This window comes from Meleagris gallopavo, chromosome 1 (genome assembly GCF_905368555.1).
Source record: "Meleagris gallopavo chromosome 1, MGAL_WU_HG_1.1, whole genome shotgun sequence".
NCBI lineage: Eukaryota > Metazoa > Chordata > Aves > Galliformes > Phasianidae > Meleagris > Meleagris gallopavo.
Genome location: NC_139404.1, coordinates 134031778 through 134048712, shown reverse-complemented (window position 1 = coordinate 134048712; position 16935 = coordinate 134031778). Strand labels below are relative to the sequence as shown.

The following is a 16935-nucleotide window of genomic DNA, read 5'->3' as shown; positions in this document are numbered from 1 at the left end:
CCCCTGGGTATGGCCACGCCTCCTGAGCGCGGCTCCCAGTACAAGAAAAACAGGGAGCTGTTGGAGAGGGTCCAGAGGAGAGCCACAAAGATGATCAGGGGCTGGAGCACCTCACCTACGAAGACAGACTGAAGGAGCCGGGCTTGTTCAGCCTGGAGAAAAGAAGGCTGAGGGGTGACCTCATTGCAGCCTTTCAGTACCTAAAGGGAGCCTACAAACAGGAGGGGAGTTGACTCCTTGAAAGGGTAAATAACAGCAGGACAAGGGGAAATGGTTTTAAGTTGAGGGAAGGAAGATTTAGGTTGGATGTCAGGGGAAAGTTCATTATAGAGAGAGTGGTGAGGTGCTGGAACAGGCTGCCCAGAGAGGTTGTGGATGCCCCGTCCCTGGAGGTGTTCAAGGTCAGGTTGGATGGGGCCCTGGGTAGCCTGGACTAGTATTTAAATGGAGAGGCTGGTGGGCCCTGCATGTGGCAGGGGGGTTGGAGATTCATGATCTTTGAGGTCCCTTCCAACCCTGGCCATTGTGTGATTCTGTGATCACCTAGTCCAACCATCAGCCCATCCCCACCATGCCCACTAATGACATCCCTCAGTGCCACACCTCCACACCTTGCAAGCACCTCCAGATACGGTTACTTCACCACCCCCCTGGGCAGCCTGTGCCGCTGCCTTACCACTCCTTCTGAGAAGAAGCCTTCCTTGATATCCAACCTGCCCCCCGCCCAGTGTGACTGAATTCCGTCCATACCTATAAACATAGTCATGTGCATATACGCGTACCACATTAAAAACCCCGGTGTTGCAGCTTGCAGTTCAGTTTCAGGATGAAAAGACCTTTTTCTAGGTTGGAGTTTGAGAGGAAAGATACCTACCAACATTTTTTAAGTATGCACTTTTTTCTTTTTTCTTTTTTCTTTTTTTTTTCCTGTAAGCATGCATGCATGCACGTTGATAATGCTGTATTTTTGATGTTGCATGGTATGTAATTGATTTTTAATGAGGAGTTGCTTGGCAAAAACAATTTAGGCATATTGTTCTCTTTACAATTCCCCAGATAAATATTGAATATCACTGAATTAATTGGAGTGTCATGAGAGAACACTTACTGTCTTAGTAAATTAGGCAGCTGTGTTTGTCACGATGCTGCTCTTGGATGAGCAGCTTGCATTTCGCTGAGTATTCCTATTGTCCTCCTACTTTTAAAAATCAAATTATAAATAGTGACAAAAGGCTGAAAGGTTGTTCATATATACCTCAAAAAGCCTTCCCTTGTCTTGTGCTCTCTACCCCAGTGCACTCACTATATGTATGTTTATCGCATACTGTAACAGATGCAGGTAAACATTTGCTGCAGCAGCAGATGGTTTCTTGCTCTCACAAGCTGCTGGCCAGGCGTGGATCTTTGTAACAAGCCCTTAAGAGCTGCCTTTCCACTACCCCTCTCCTTACGCTCCTCAGAAGTCCCACAGAGCAACCAACATAGGGACTGTCTTTCCTCACCCACCTGGAAGGCTCTGAACTGGGCCCTGACAGAGCTCCCCACTCTGTGGGATGTGTGTTTGACAGATAGGCCAGATCTCACCATGCTCCCCTTCATTTTGTGCAAGAGAACTTGTACAAAACAGATTTTTCTAAACAAATAAAAAGGTTTTGATGGTCCTTGTTTCAGGACTTGAATTGCAACAGGAACTGCAAAACATCATGTTTAGAGTATAGAAGCAGAATAAAATATTCGTTCCTAGAAAGAACAGAAGAAAAAACTTTAAGGATTTTGACAGGTGACCATTTCAATTTGTTAAAACGAAATATTTCTTATGCTAAAGTTGTTCTATATTTCTTGGAAGAAATGCTGATTTACACCTGTAATAGTCTCATATTATTTTCTTAAACAGATTATGATTAGTATCTTATCTATCTCAAAGGAGTCATTAGGATTATGCTTACTACGTGTAGCTAATTTGGGACAAGATAAGTGAGAAAAACAAGTATAATTTATGTGCCCTATGTATTCTATAATTTTATTATCTTTGTAAAGATAATTAGTTCTTCTTTTAAAATAGCATTGTTTATGTAAAACAAGATTGCTGGAAGCCTTATGAGACGTGTTGGGGCAGAGCATAATGAACTTTAGATCCTGCTTTCATTGGAAGGCCAAGTTCCACAAGACTGTGTTTAGCCATTGCACAAAGGCTGTGTATAAACACTTGTTCACTAGCACTGGAATTATTAGACCTACAGGAATGTACTGAAGAGTACAGAATGAGGAAATTACTATAATTTTGCACCTGAGGAATGTGTTTCTAACTTGCAAAGCTGATGCTTTAAATATTTGGCTCTGTGGAATCTGAATCTGCCTTTCCGGCTGGTTCTGTAGATCACAAACTTTCCTTTATGAACCACTTTGTGCCAGCCAGTATCCTTGCTTTAAGTTACTTTTATGACTTCTCTACATACAAAATTAGTATAAAGAAAGGCAGGGTATGAATTTACGGTATGCTAGCTATTAATTCCTGTTTGGAAGCTTCAAGTATACTCTCTACACGGTGCAATTGAACTGTAAAATCTTTGGCTGACCATAGCCACATTTACTTAGGTTTGGGGTTAGTAGGTTGTGGAATTGTACAGACTACAGGAATAGTGAAAAATTAATGTGAAAGGGGAGGGTATTCTGAATGTTTGTAAGAGTGAATGTGATGCAGGGACAATACTGTCCTATATTTATACTGCTTTGTGTTTTAAGGGCTTTGTTAGCAATTAAAAAAAACAGAGAGAGAAGAAATTGTTTATCTAACCCTTAATTCTGTTCTGAAATTGCAACGGGAAATGAGAGGTAAAGAGTTCAGTGTGTTCTGTTACTAGTCTGCAAAGCCCACTGAGCCTATTCAGAGATTATCATTAAACAAGGAAGCTAAAACTGTGTTTGAGCACCTAGGGCTGGGTCTGGCTGTAGAAGACTGTTCCATTGTTGACTGATCATGAAAACTCTTTTAACTGCATATAGAAATAGAAGCAAATAAAGATCAATGTGGGTTATTGGCACAATAACAGGTTATTAGGAATCAGCAGGCCTCACTGTAAGCATTTTTAAATAATTCAGTTACCTTATTTTTCAGATGTCCAGCCTAAGATCATATCTACAGCTGTATTAACACTGTCAGAGCAGATACCCTAGGTATCTCGCTTTTGTCATTCTCCCAGTGTCTCCACAATCATATTAGATGCCTATAATTCAGCTGTGGACCTTCACACACTCTGAGCTCACACTGCTTAAAAATACCAGCTGCCCCTGCAGCAGGTTATACTGAAGCCCTTCTGGAAAATGATGCGTGACTGATTTGCCTCTTCAACATTAAGCATGGGACACTGCTGCACTACAGCATTCCCAGTCCACCTACACGGTGCCTAAATCTGTGCTTGATCTGGAGGGTAGGCAGAGCCTGGTTATCCAGCCTAAGCCCATGACTTCAGGCCTGGCAGCATGGTTTGGTTTCATCCTATGAGTGGAATGAATTTCCTCAGAGAGCCTCTTAGTCTCACCTGTAGCCTACACTAAACCAGGGCTCCCGTGACTAATCAAGAGATGTGAGTGGAAGTCCAGGCTTAAAAAACAATGTTATTGCACCTCTGGAAAATTCCAGAATGAATCATTAACCTTGTTGTAAAGATAAGGCTTCTTCTGAGCATGTTGATATAAATCTTTATAAAAAATTTATGCTATATAGATTATAGGCTAAGATATCCATATTCTATATAGGTAGAACAAGTAGAATAAAAGCTACCCTCTGTCAATGGTCTGTTTCCTAACCAGATAAGCAGTAACTTTCAATCCAAGCACAAAGCAGATAATCTGCAGTACAATTAATAGAAAGGAAAGCCGTGTTTCTCTACCTCTGAATGCTAGCTAAGAAGGTAGAATAGCTCTTTCTCTGCCTCTTGCCTTAATTATTTTTTAAGCTTGGCACTTCTTCCATTCTGGTTTTTAAATGGCCACCTTCCACATGTGGAAGTAAAATGGCTCTGCTATTTTGTAAAGACAGTCAAGATACAGGGAGATCATGGCTACCCTGAAACTCATACAGCAGTTTCTAGTAAAACATAGTATCAAAGCAGGAATCTTCATTCATGCCGGTGGGAGGACTTGATTTGGTAGCTGTTAGAGCAGAGCTACAAAGCAGGCACACATGATAGTATGTATTAATGAACGCTGGTTTTCAAACATTTGTCAGCTATCAAAACTCTGCAGGTATGATTTCTTAGAAGAGAAGCAGCACTGAAGAGCTTGCTATGGGGTTGCATTAGCTAAACTGACACAGGTCCTATTTGAGCTTACATAGAAGAAGTTGCACTTGTGTAAGAAAGTCAGTAAAACTGTGCTTCTAGGTAGCTGGACAAAAATAAAGTACCAGTGTATGTTCAGAGCATATGTCTGACTTGAGCTCTGAACATAGCTCTGTCACTGCAGTAAACAGAGAATCACACATTTGTATGAGAAGCAGAAACTCTACAATGGTTTAGTCTGATGTGAAATAATGTAGTTAAAGATGCACAATCTCCTGCTGATGCTCTGTGATTTATAGTATCTTATGTCAAAATATATTAAATGTCTTAGCAACGTACATCATTACTTGTAAACCATCTCTGTAGAACACATCATTTAAAGCTATTCTATACATAGCAACTGATAAAGATATGCAAGTTAAAGGCACTCTGAATGTCGGCACTCTCCAGTCATCTACAGAAGCACATATCTGTTGTGATATTCTCATAAAAGACACCAAAATACAATCATTTCCAAGACCACTGGGGGATGCATATAGCCTATAACCCCTTTCTCAAACTTTTCCTGTAACTACAGACGCAGTCTTACTGAAAACAACTAATTGTTGCCAGTAGTTTTACAAGGAATTAATTTCAATTCATAACATATTACAAATGGGTTGTTCTGTCTCAACTATGCTAGATTAAGTTGGCTTAAAAGGAAAAAATATCCAATTTTTTTCTATTCCCCTGCCAGCTATATTTTCTCACAAAGGTTTGTGTTTCCATCTTTGTATATATTATATATATAGAATATATGTAATATAAATGAGATAAGGAAAGATGATTTTTACATACCCACGTATCCAGTGCTTATTTACCTTCTTTTCTTTTTTTTTTTTTTTTTCTCCCAAGATTGCTTTCTCTGACCTGCATTATTTTTTATCTGCTTTTCAGAGCAGCTGAATTCCAGATGGGTGAAGATATAGCTAAGGAAGGTAAACAAGTATGACACAAGCCTATGTCACCCTCACTCTGCAGCAGATGCCTTCAGCATTTTGTCCTTCTAGTAAACAGAGAGATTTCAAAAGAGGAGCAAATAGGTCACCTGTGCAACCTCAGAATATGTTATCTAGCTACTGAGTTAAGCATATTTTCTATTTACTGATAGCTCTTATGACCCTTAATGAGGATTAGATTGACAAAGAGCTGACTCACTTCATTTCTTGGAATGACCCAAGAGAATAGAAATAGTCAGAGAGCAGGCAACACCTTTTCCTTGTACTGGTGACAGTGAAATAACAAGCTAAGTTAATCATGAACAAAAGCTAGAGAAGTCACTGAAGTCTCCCCAGGCTCATATTTAATTTTGCTGCAAGGAGCAGCAGCACCTCTGCCAGATGATTTTTTTTCTCAGATAGCCAGTTTTCAGATCATCCTTTATATGCAGGCAGGTATCCCCACTGACCAAAAGTCCTCCCAATGCCTACGTTTGCATCTGTTTAACAGATGCATACTTCTAGTTCCAGTATTTCCTGCATTTTTAAAGGAAACTTTTTGGGTTGAGAGCTGACAATTTAACTTCCACATTTGATGGGAAGCCTTTTGTTGTTTCCAAACTTGACATTGGTGTTCTTTAAGGAACTATGTTCAGTTTAGACATTTGGATAAATCTCTAGCCCGAAATGGTTCTGTGCACACTGGCTTTTGCTGCTGTTATTAGATCCCTGGAACCTCCTTGGACCGAAGAGAAAATTCACACAGTAAACATTTTGTGTTGAGCTACAGAGTCCAAGGCTGCTGTAGTTGTTTTCCCTCTGATGTTCAGGCTGCAAATCCAGTTAAACAGGAACTCTTCAGGGGCTTTTTGTGTGTTGAACTCAGTAGCGACACTTTAAATATAGAACAGGTTTGATTGGTAATAGTTGTCTGTGATTATGGATTATTTTAACTGATTTCCTTCCAACTGAAGAAATGGCTATAGTTCTGGTGCTAATGCTAAAGCATTATTTGATCATATTGAGCAAGCCTTATTGCAACTAAAGGTTCTAATTTAGCCGTTTTTATATTTAGTCAACAAGGGAAGAGCAGAGAAAAGGAGCAGGTGATAATGTGATAAGTCTAATGGATACATTTATAAAGATAGAGAAGGGGCAGATATTGTCAGCACTGACTCTTGACCTGCTTCGTATGAACTTTCAGGATTTTCTGCAGATGTTTGCAGAAGTTGGTGCTATTCATTTCAAAAAGGCAACAATGGCAAAAGCTTCTTGTCTTGATGCAGTAGTGTCTACAACCTTCACAGCATTGAAGATGAGTACCTCTCTATAGCCCTGTAACAAATTTCATCAGATAATGGGTGTTTGATGTTTTTGGAAATGCTGCTTTCATCTCAATGGCATTTATGATGCCTGGCTTAAAACAAGAAAAAAATAAAATGATTCTACTTGGTGCACTTCTCTTGTTTTGTTTATTCTTGACCAACATTTAAAATTCTTTATTGTTGATATTTAATAATTAACATTTATACAGTGTGGGAATAACATATTATAATGCCCACAGCTTGTGCAATCTTTTAACAACTTTTTTTCCTGTTTGTTTCCTAATTTCTGATTTGAAAATGCCGGTGATATCAACTGCAGTTTAACAGACAGAAACCCGAAATGTCTGAAATAATTTAGATAATGCTAAAAGTTACTGTGGAAGGGTTGAATGGCAAATAACCAGGGAGGGAGTATTTTCTTCAGGGAGGCAAATCTACATTTCCACGTAGTTTGAACAATCTCACTGTAATGAAAAATCAGTAGGGTGTGAAAGATTTTGAAAGGCATTTTGTGAAGGAAAAGCAAAATATGGAAAAAGGAAAATGCTGATAGATTGTAAAAAATAACTGCCATTGCTAATATTCACAATTCCGTGCGAAAAACGAGAGAGGTATCAGCCATTTTCTTCTTATAATCCTGATCAAATTTCTTATTCAGTGCCACAGTGAAATAATTCTTCCAGTCTCCAACAGCTCCTATGAAAAAGAAAATATTTTAATTTACTATTATTTCTTGAAGCCCATTAACCATGACTTACTAAAGATCTATACTTACATAGAACAATTATTTCAAGGAAGATTGACAAGCAGAAAGAGACTTAATGCCAGCAATAAAATTCAGTACCTTTTCTCATGAATGGGGAAACTGAGTGATCCATTATTCCCACAAAATCCCTAGTGTAGTTTGCCATGGGATTGTCTTTCATTATCTCAAATGAGGTATTATATATTATCTTGTTGAGAACCTTGTCATCTAAGTCCTTCTCCAAAAACTTCATAATCTTCTGAATTTCTCTCTCTGGATTCTGCAGAGAAGAAAGTACGACATGAAACAGAGCCAAAAAACGCAAGGAAATTGCAGTTGATCTCAAGGTGAAAAGTCGGGTTGTCTGAAGATTTACAGGTACAAATGACACAATAGCATCTGTTGATTGTAGATAATATCTACGGAACTACAGATTTCAAACAGATCTCTATAAACACACATTCAGGCTTTACCTCTTTCATATCTTCATAGAAGAGGTAGAGAATACGGTGCTTGTCTTTTGCCTTCCACCATCCTTTTACATGGTCATACCAGGAACCCCAGAGCACTGAAAAAGGAGTAAAAGCAGGAGCAACTATCAATACCCAGTCTTATCTTGAAGTGTCTGTGTCTCTGACACTCCCTCCACAATCAATGTCTATATATTTCCCTGTTTTTTAAGCTAGTTTTGATTCACGTTCAATTTGCCCTGCAGGGCGTGGGACTATACAGACAAGAAAGATCCCTTTCAACCTGTATTATTCTAACTGGTTGAATTATTTGGTATGCTGTCAGAAATGGCTGTTTCTCTCCAGTAAGTACCAAGGTGACTGGCTTGGACAGAGGTTGCTATGTTCTAAGCAACTGCATTGGGACAAGGAGGCATGCAAGTGGAGACGTTCAATTAGGCATGAGACTTTCACTCTGGTCCAGACAGAGGTGCTTCTAGGCCTACATATTTCCAAAAAGGACCTATAGAAACTTTTACTGACCAAAACTGAGCACTGTCATCCAAATGAACAGGTTTTATTTTTTGGATATGAGTGCCTCTTTTAGAAGAGGAAGAATCAGTTTCTGGGGTTGCCTGTCCTTAGCTAGATAATTGGCTTTTTTCAGATGCCTGATTTTTAGACAGATGAATTTAGGCAAAAGGACTCCCCTAGCACAAATTCACACTGCACAATCTATGCATAATTAAACTTGGCTCTCTTGTGTGTCATGCTAGAATACAGCCATTGAGCTGCTGTATTTTCCCTGATGACTTCTAAGCAGGTTTATTTTAACCTCACAGAGAAAAACCTAAAAATCATCACGTATGGTTTTGAAAGATAATGGAGTAAAGAGTAGCGCTGTTTTTTTTTTCTCTCAAAGTGTGCATGTAAAGATGTAGTTCATCTTTTAGGTATTCAAAGGTAAAAACCTTTGAATGAAGAGAAATTACTATTGAAACACTTTTTGTGGATATTCCTCCACAGACTGTCAGCACTGAATTTCAAAGCAGATATTTAGCTATTGGGTAGCTTTAAATGAATAAAATTTCTTAAACAACTAATTGCAGCTCATCACCTTCTCCACTCATGAATTTCTCTGTGAACTCCTCGATGGTTCCTGGGTCAGGCAATACTTTATTCATCCTGTGGAAATGGTAGTATGACACCAGGTTGTCTTTTGCATTTCTTGCCACATAGATGATCTTTGTTAGATGTGAAAATGAGAGAGAAAGAGAGACAGAAAGTACAAGATTAAGCGTGCTTCCATGGATATTGAGCTTCTCCTTATGTTTTCTCTTGGAGCCTGAGTAACAAAGGCTGAAAAGATTTTGCTTAGAAACTGCCATTCTGTGACCTCTAACACAGAAAATTCAGCCATCACTTCTTTGTTTCACACAGACTTTGAGCAGTAAAGGGGAGATAGCTGAGGAGACCTTTCACAAAGATTCTCGAAACCACATCCAGTCTGCCTTTATTACTTTCTTTCCATTTGAAGTAGAGAGATTCCTACCTCTTCAGCCTTACCTTGCAGTTTTGTTCCCAGAAGGAGGGAGGCACCAGCTGCACAGGGAGATGAGTTTTCATTGTTCGTGGAGAAGGCATTGCTTCAGCTAACTTCAGGCCTGCAGAATGACTATTTATGAGAACTGACCCGCTCTTTAAGTTTTACTTGTGCTTCTTTGCTATTGAGATTTTGATGGTGACTATTTAGAAAGTCACCTTATAATGATCACTTATCTCCAAAGCAACTAAACAGAATGTAGAAAACATTGCATAAGCAACTTTTGTGCTTCTGAAGGAATTTTTACTCATGTAATTTTACTTACGTTTTGAGGACATCTGCAGCTGACTTAGGTACTGTGGAATATGACACACAGCTTACAGGCACACATCCAGTAGGGCCTGTGCCATATCTGCCAGCCTTGTATCATCTTGTGTAGCACTTGATGCTTGTGCTAAAGCAACTGAATTGCACCCTCATTCTTGTTGTGGCACATGGTGCAGTGGCAAAGAAAGCCCGTGGCATCAGTTCTGGATGCTTGTTTTATTTCACTTCATTTAAAATACAAATCTATTTACGTGATATTCACCTGAGTATCCGAGAGATGAAGAATCTGGGATATACCACTCAAGGAAAGGATGGCGTTTGTAAGTACTGGCACGTCTACACTTCTCAATGTCTCCATTTTGTTCAATCATATCCACTATCTCTTGTGTCCACGTAGTACCTGAAAATGTCAGTGCTTAGATGTTTCCCCTGGGGAGAGCTGAGAGTCTCTTCTGCTAGGGAACTGAAAGCTGGAAGGATGGAATCCGTGTCAAAAGAGGAAGGAACAGCACAGTGCGTGATTGAAAAAACAGCAAGAGAGGATAATGGAGGAAAAATGCATAATTAGGTATATAAAAAGGTGATTTCCTAAGCACAGTTTCAGGGATTCTGTTTTTGAAAGGTTTTCTCTTTCTAACAGAAACACTCTCCACTGCCACTCCAAGATAAACAGACATAATACAGTTTGGAGACTGCATTATTTGAAAAGAAGAATGAAACTCCCATATCCCAACTTCCACCTTTTCACAACAATTCAACAATTTCAATTTTTCTTTTCTTCCTGAATTTGAATGAAAAAAAAAAAAAAAGAAATACGTAATCTTTGAGTGAGTATATAGTTTGACAATATAAAAAAGTTGCAGTATTTTCAATGTTCCCATGTGAAATGCTTTAATGAAGCTCAGTACATTTTATTTCATCTGCCTGAGCTAATGGAACACCTTGTGAGAGATACAGAATTGTGTCTCTCATGTGCCTCTTTTTCCTTGTAGCTGTGGTCATGAGGTTAATCACATCTCTTCCCAGGTACTTTGGCTAGACAACCAGCTAAGGAAAAACCTGGAAAGTTATATGGATAGGAAATTCAGCCACTAATAGGATGCTTGAACTGTGTGGACCTGGCAGATATAATATAATGTCAAACGTACTCCTGATTTTATTTATTTTCAGTTATACGGTTGAGAAATTTTAATCTAGGCAGACTAAAATAACGTCCTTTTAGTTAAAGTAGACTAGAAATAAGCTAAAATCTTTCAGCAAAATATTTTCTCTACCTTCAAAAATAAATGATTTTGGGTAACAATATGCATTCTTTTTTTCTGCTGGAAACCACACGTAAAAATTCTTGCTAGTTTTTTATGATCATCAAATACTACTGAGTCTGTTCTCAAATCCCCTGAACTGTATGTGTTTTTGTTCATTCAGTGTAAGTATTGAAAGCTTGCTACTTGTTGCTTTCCCATATAATAAGTATAAATGATCTAATCAAGAGGAGAAATAGTAATTAATTAAATGTCCAGTCAATGAATTTGGTTATTTATTTAAGGAAAGTAGTCTATCTCCAGTTAGGTTTCCTGTACTGGTTTATGCTGTCATTTGTATATGGTAATTCAAGCATGAATGCAATTCATATTTGTACAGTTTTTGTTATTTCTCAATGAACTGTGATTTTTACTAGACTTTGTTAAATAACCATCTGCTGATAGAAAAGTTCTACAGTACGTATCTAGCGTACAGCCTAAATTGAAGGAAATGTGTGAGCAATTAGACTTTGACCATTTGAACTTCAATAGTAATAGTCCGTAATTTCTGCCAAAGGAGTCAAAAGTTGCTCACCACAGCTAACAGAGTTTCATGTCTTTAAAATGTAAGTCAGTTTTAGGATTAAACAAATATCAGTCACAACAGAAAAATGAAATTCTCCATTCCAGTAGTGAGCACTATCCCAAATTTTTCTATTTCCTGTGCACACAAACCTGCTTTTGCATATGTTGCAATGAGCAGATCATCAGGTCTGGCTTTGAAGTTCCACACTTGATCCCATATGGTGCATATTGGTTTCGTGACAGGAATACCTTGCACTTCACCCATTTCAGATCGAAGCATATCATCATCCAGACTCAAATTTTTCATTTTATCCAGGGCCATTTTGTCCTGCATGAGGAATGAAAGGCTTGAAAATTGACGTGTTTGCCAAATTGACTCACCCAACCTCAAGGTCCCTTTCCATATCCTCTGATTTACTTGCCTGTATTTCAACCTATCTGAGTCCATATTTGTGCTCCTAGATGAAATTTGAAGAAATGCTTGGCATATTGCTGTTGTAACTCTCAGCATCTTTAAAAAACACTCCATTTACTCAGATACAAGGAGAGATTAAGAAAACCCCAAACATTATTTCCATCTTTAGGTATTTTAGAAAACATATTTATGTAAAACATTGACTGGAATTGTGACCTTTGAAAGGCAAGAAAAATTAATCAGGGATGTGATTCAAAAGACAATAGAGCCTAAAATCTCCCACTGAAGTCAGCACATAGGACCCAACCCTTTGTTCTGAAAGAAAATAAACAGACTCTCCTGATAACACCCCTTGGGCCTGATACTCACGATAAATATGTGCAGAACTTGTCTGGTCTGTGTTTCGTTCTTGCAGCTTTTCACTTTTAGAGTTTTTTGCTGAATACTGGATTTTTTTGCCGATAAATAACCTGAAACAGATAGATGATTAACTAAAGTCTGTTACACATTAATTATTTAAATCAACCCAGTTGAATCCGCTGCCCATTCTACAGCTTTGCAAAAAGTAGTTGCAGGTTTATGTATCCCTCTTGAGGAATATTCTAGCCATAAAATTCAGAGTTCCAGAATCTGATTGGTGAAAATTTCTGCTTTAGGGGAGGCTACAGAAATAACCTCAATTACAAATACGGATTAGAAAGGATAAAAGACAGATTTAAATTTCAACAGCAAACATTGTCAAAATATTTCCTTTTGTTTCCATATTTACTCACATCTGTTTTCACACAGATTCTGTTGAACAGAGCAAAAAGTTGGTTGGTGACTGAGCTCTGAGTTAAGAAATTAAAGAGAAAAAAAAAAAGTAAGAAACTTACAAGAGAAGTTTTCATGCTTGAATGTCTTCAGCCATAGGTCATATTAGTGACAGTGTAACTGCTCAGATCTTCAGACAGATGTAGAATGAAAGCTTGGGTGGAGTTTCTATCTCTCCATGAGTGTGATGAGAGCAAGGGAGGAAATACATCAGCAGCCAATAGCTGAAGAGTTTTTCTGGCTTGGTTAACTAACTCCTTTTTAATCCTGTCATGGAAAACTACTTTGAATTCTCATCTGAAGTATGATTCTTTGCTGAAAACAACCTTGGATGTTGACTACTACCTCCAGAAAGATTATTTTAACTTGTCTGTATTGTTGTCAATAGTCATGAAATGATACATTTTCTTTCTAATATTAGTCTAAGTTGCCAGGACAGTTTATTTGCTGTTAACACCTAAGATCCATGGGACTGAATAAATTGGTTTCATTTTCATGATATTTGGCACAATGCTTATTTAATGAAAGTCCAAGGATATGTTTTATTGATGGGGCTAGCCATTTTTGCTATAGACTACTTTCTAACAGGCTCACTTCTCAACTAGCATGGCATTGCAGGGTTTGGGATCCGTGCACATGAGGTAATGCTTCTTTCTAAAATCTAAGTTTCTGCCTAACTTTGTATGAGGTGCTGGGAGAGATAATGATGTGCCCTACATGAGTCACAAACAGCACAGTAACACTGGCTGACAAAAGTGGGATAATGACACTTTTATATCTAATTCTCAAATATTGCAGTCAGATGTTTGAATGCATCAGAAGAAGTTACTCTTTTCCTGAGGCAAAATGTAGGTCACTTCAGCTGAACTCAAGAAAGTTTGGATGGATTGTATTCACAAGCAAAATTATGAATACATAGCACTGCTATCTGGTCCTGCTTCTATTTTTGATTGAAGGTATGCAGGCACTCTGCGTCCTCAAAACTCCTGTTTGGTTATCCTTTGGATGGCAAGATATGTATCTGAAATAGCTTTCTTTCTGTTTCCATTTTAAAAGATATTTCGCGGATCCAAATCAAATGAGGATGTGGCCATCCTTGCACAATCTTTTATGGAGGGCTAATCAGCATTCTACCCCTTGATCCATATGCAGTTTACATTTCCCAGAAATTTTACAGGTTATATGTTATGTTAGTAATGTGGTCTTTTGTACAAAGCCCAAGAGAGCTGACGTGAACTGTTCAAGATCACTGATACATAGATTCATAGAGTCATAGAATGGTGTGGGTTGGAAGGGACATTAAAGACCATCTAGTTTCAACCCCTTTCCATGGGCAGAGACACCTTCTAGTAGACCATTTTGCTCAAAGGCCCATCCAACCTGGCCTTGAACACTTCTAGGGATGGGTCATCCATTCCTTCTCTGGGCAGTCTGTGGCAATGCCTCACTGCCCTCATCCTTAAGAATTTCTTATATCTAATCAAAGTCTACCCTTTTTTATTTTAAAACCATTATGTCTTGTTCTGTCACTCTACTTCCTGATATAGAGTCCCTTCCCATTTTTCCTGTAGGCCCTTTTAAATTTTTAAAGGCTGCAATGAGGTCTGCTGAAACCCTTCTCTTCTTCAGGCTTAAAAACCTCAGCTCCCTCAGCCTGTCTTCTGGGCTGCAGGCACAATTGCTGGCTCATGTTCAGCTTTTCATCTACTACTACTCCCAGATAAGGCTGTACTTCATCCATTTTCCACTCAACCTGTATTTGTGTTTGGGATTGCCCTGATCCAGTTGCAGGACCTTGCACTTGGCGCTGTTGAACTGCATGAGATTTGTGTGGGCCCACCTCTCAAACTTGTCAAGGTCTCTCTGGATGACATCCCTTCCCTCTAGTGTGTTGACTGCACCACATAGCTTGATGTCATATGCAAACTGGCTGAGGGTACATTCAATCTCACTGTCCACAAATATGCTAAGTAGCATTGGCCACAATGCCAACGCCTGACAAATACCATTTGTCAGTGGTTTCCACATGGAGATCAAGCCATTGACAGTTAGTGCAACAGTCCAGCTAATTCTTCATCTATGGAGTGGTCCACCCAAGTTTAAAGACAAGGGTGTCATGCAGTATAGTGTTAAATGCTTTGTACAAGTCCGGATAGTATCACCAAGGTTGGAAGAGACCTCTAAGAGAATCCAGTTCAACCATCTACATATCACCAATGTTTCCCTCTAAGCCATATCTCTCAATACAACATCTAAATGTTTCTTGAACACCTCCAGGGATGATGACTCCACCACCTTCCTGAGCAGCCTGCACCAGTTCCAGACCACTCTCTTGGAGAATAAGTATTTCCTAATGTCCAACCTGAATCTCCTCTCGTGCAACTTGAGGCAATTCCCTCTAGTCCTATTTCTAGTTACATGGAAGAATAGGCTGACACCCATTTCACTACACAACTTCCTTTCAGGATGTTGTAGAGAGTGATAAGGTCATCTCTGAGCCTCCTCTTCTCCAGACTAAACAAACTCAGATCCCTCAGCCACTTCTCATAAGACTTGTGCTCCAGACCCCTCACCAGTTTTGTTGACCTTTTCTGGGCATGCTCCAGGAGCTCGATGTCTTTCTTGTAGTGCGAAGCCTAAACTTGAACATAGTACCCGAGGTGTAGCCTCGCTAGGGTGTAGTACAGGGGGATGATCACTTCCCTCCTCCTGCTGGCAACACTATTTCTGATACAAGCCAGGATGCCTTTGGCCTTCTTGGCCATCTTGGGCACACTGCTGGTTCATGTTCAGCCAAGTGTCAACCAATATCCTCAGGTCCATTTCCTCTACAGTTTTCTAGCCAAGTAGATGATGTCAATTGCTCTTCCCTTATCTACCAGTGCTGTAACTGCATTGCAGAAGACCATCGGATTTGTCAAGTATGATTTGCCATTAGTGATGCCATGTTGGTTGTCACCAATCACTTCTTTGGTTTTCCATATGCCTTAGTGTAGTTTCCAGGAGACTGCCCCATGATCTTCTCAGTCACAGAGATGAGACTGACTGGTTTGTAGTTTCCCAGGTCTTCCTATTTTCCCATTTAAAAAATGGGGCCCCTTTTCTCTTCCAGGGCTTTATCCTATTGTACTCTAGCAAGCACAACCCAGAAGAGGCCAAAACTACTATCCTGAAGTCCAAGATAGGGAATTTGCTGTGTGGCCTCTTCACAGCCCTAAGGATCTTGAACTCCACTGTTTCACAGTCACTGCAGCAAAGGCTGCTCTTGAGCTTCATGTTCCTTAACAGCCTCTTGTTCGTGAGAATAAGAACCAGCAAAGCACATCTTATTGTTGGCTTCTCAATCACTTGGAGTAGGAATTTATCATAAAAACTGTCCTGGTTTCAGCTGGGACAGTTTATTTTCTTCATAGTGTCTTGTATGATGCTGTGTTTTTTGCTTTAGAGAGAAACAGTGTTGAGAACACACCAATGTTTAGTTGTTGCTGAGCAGTACTGTACAGAATCAAGGATGTTTCAGCTTCTTGTACTGACCTGCCAGCAAGAGGGCTGGGGTGGGCACAAGGAGCTGGGAGGATACAGAACCAGGACAGGTGATCTGAACAGGCCAAAGGGATATTCCATACCATTTTCATATGACAACATATGAAAAAAACTATAAATCTGAGGGAGGTTGGCCAGGGGGAGAGCTGCTGCTCAGGGACTGTCAGGACATTGGTTGGCAGGTGGTGAACAATTGCTTTGTGTATCACTTGTTTTACAAATATATGTATATATAATTATTGTTGCTGTTATTTCTCTCTTAGTAAATAGTTTTTATCTCAACCAGTTCTCTCCCCAGCCATCTGGCAGTGGGGAGTGAGGTGAAAGGCTGTGTGGTGTTTAGCTGTTTGCTGGTGCAGCTGACTTATTCAATGTAAGGTTTTACATAGGCTCCTAGTACAGGAGAGTACATGGCAAAGCTATGCAGGTGAAGATTTAAAATAGAAAAAGGGGGGGAGGGGGGAAAGATGAGGGCAGGGCTGTGCAAACAGAATGAGGCAAGTAGGGCAGATGTGCAAATGTGAGAGAGTAAGGGAAAGAGAGAAAGAAGGTGATGAGTTTTCCAATGCAAATCATAGTATAAAGTTAGTGAGTTCCCACTGAGGATCTGGAGGAGGTAATGAATTGGCAGCATTCTCTGTAGAATTTCAGTAACGTTTTCCAAAGTATCAGGTATCAGGAAAAAAAAACAA

General features: G+C 39.4%; 1 protein-coding gene and 1 long non-coding RNA gene across 2 annotated transcripts; one reads left to right on the top strand and one right to left on the bottom strand.

Moving 5' to 3' along the window:
* The first annotated feature begins 11 nt into the window (after positions 1 to 11).
* Positions 12 to 6714, top strand: LOC109371106 (uncharacterized). Its single transcript, XR_014880747.1, has 2 exons — positions 12 to 401; positions 5217 to 6714. It is a non-coding gene; the product is annotated as an uncharacterized LOC109371106 (long non-coding RNA).
* Positions 6707 to 12899, bottom strand: LOC100545251 (sulfotransferase 1C1). The gene is made up of 9 exons (XM_003203184.5): positions 12763 to 12899; positions 12257 to 12357; positions 11623 to 11800; positions 9909 to 10046; positions 9343 to 9440; positions 8894 to 9020; positions 7801 to 7895; positions 7427 to 7607; positions 6707 to 7278 (listed from the first exon to the last, which is right to left on the bottom strand). The coding sequence occupies exons 3-9, from the start codon at positions 11792 to 11794 to the stop codon at positions 7166 to 7168; spliced, it is 924 nt and encodes a 307-aa protein (XP_003203232.1). The 5' UTR covers positions 11795 to 11800; positions 12257 to 12357; positions 12763 to 12899; the 3' UTR covers positions 6707 to 7165.
* Between the last annotated feature and the right edge of the window lie 4036 nt (positions 12900 to 16935).

Excerpts from the sequence above, each read along its gene's own strand:
- LOC100545251 (XM_003203184.5), bottom strand. The coding sequence starts at position 11,794 with ATGGCCCTGGATAAAATGAAAAATTTGAGTCTGGATGATGATATGCTT. Across the intron at positions 7,608-7,800 it reads TCTATGAAGATATGAAAGAG|AATCCAGAGAGAGAAATTCA; the intron begins GTAAAGCCTGAA and ends TCTTCTCTGCAG. Across the intron at positions 7,279-7,426 it reads TTCCCCATTCATGAGAAAAG|GAGCTGTTGGAGACTGGAAG; the intron begins GTACTGAATTTT and ends TCTTTTTCATAG.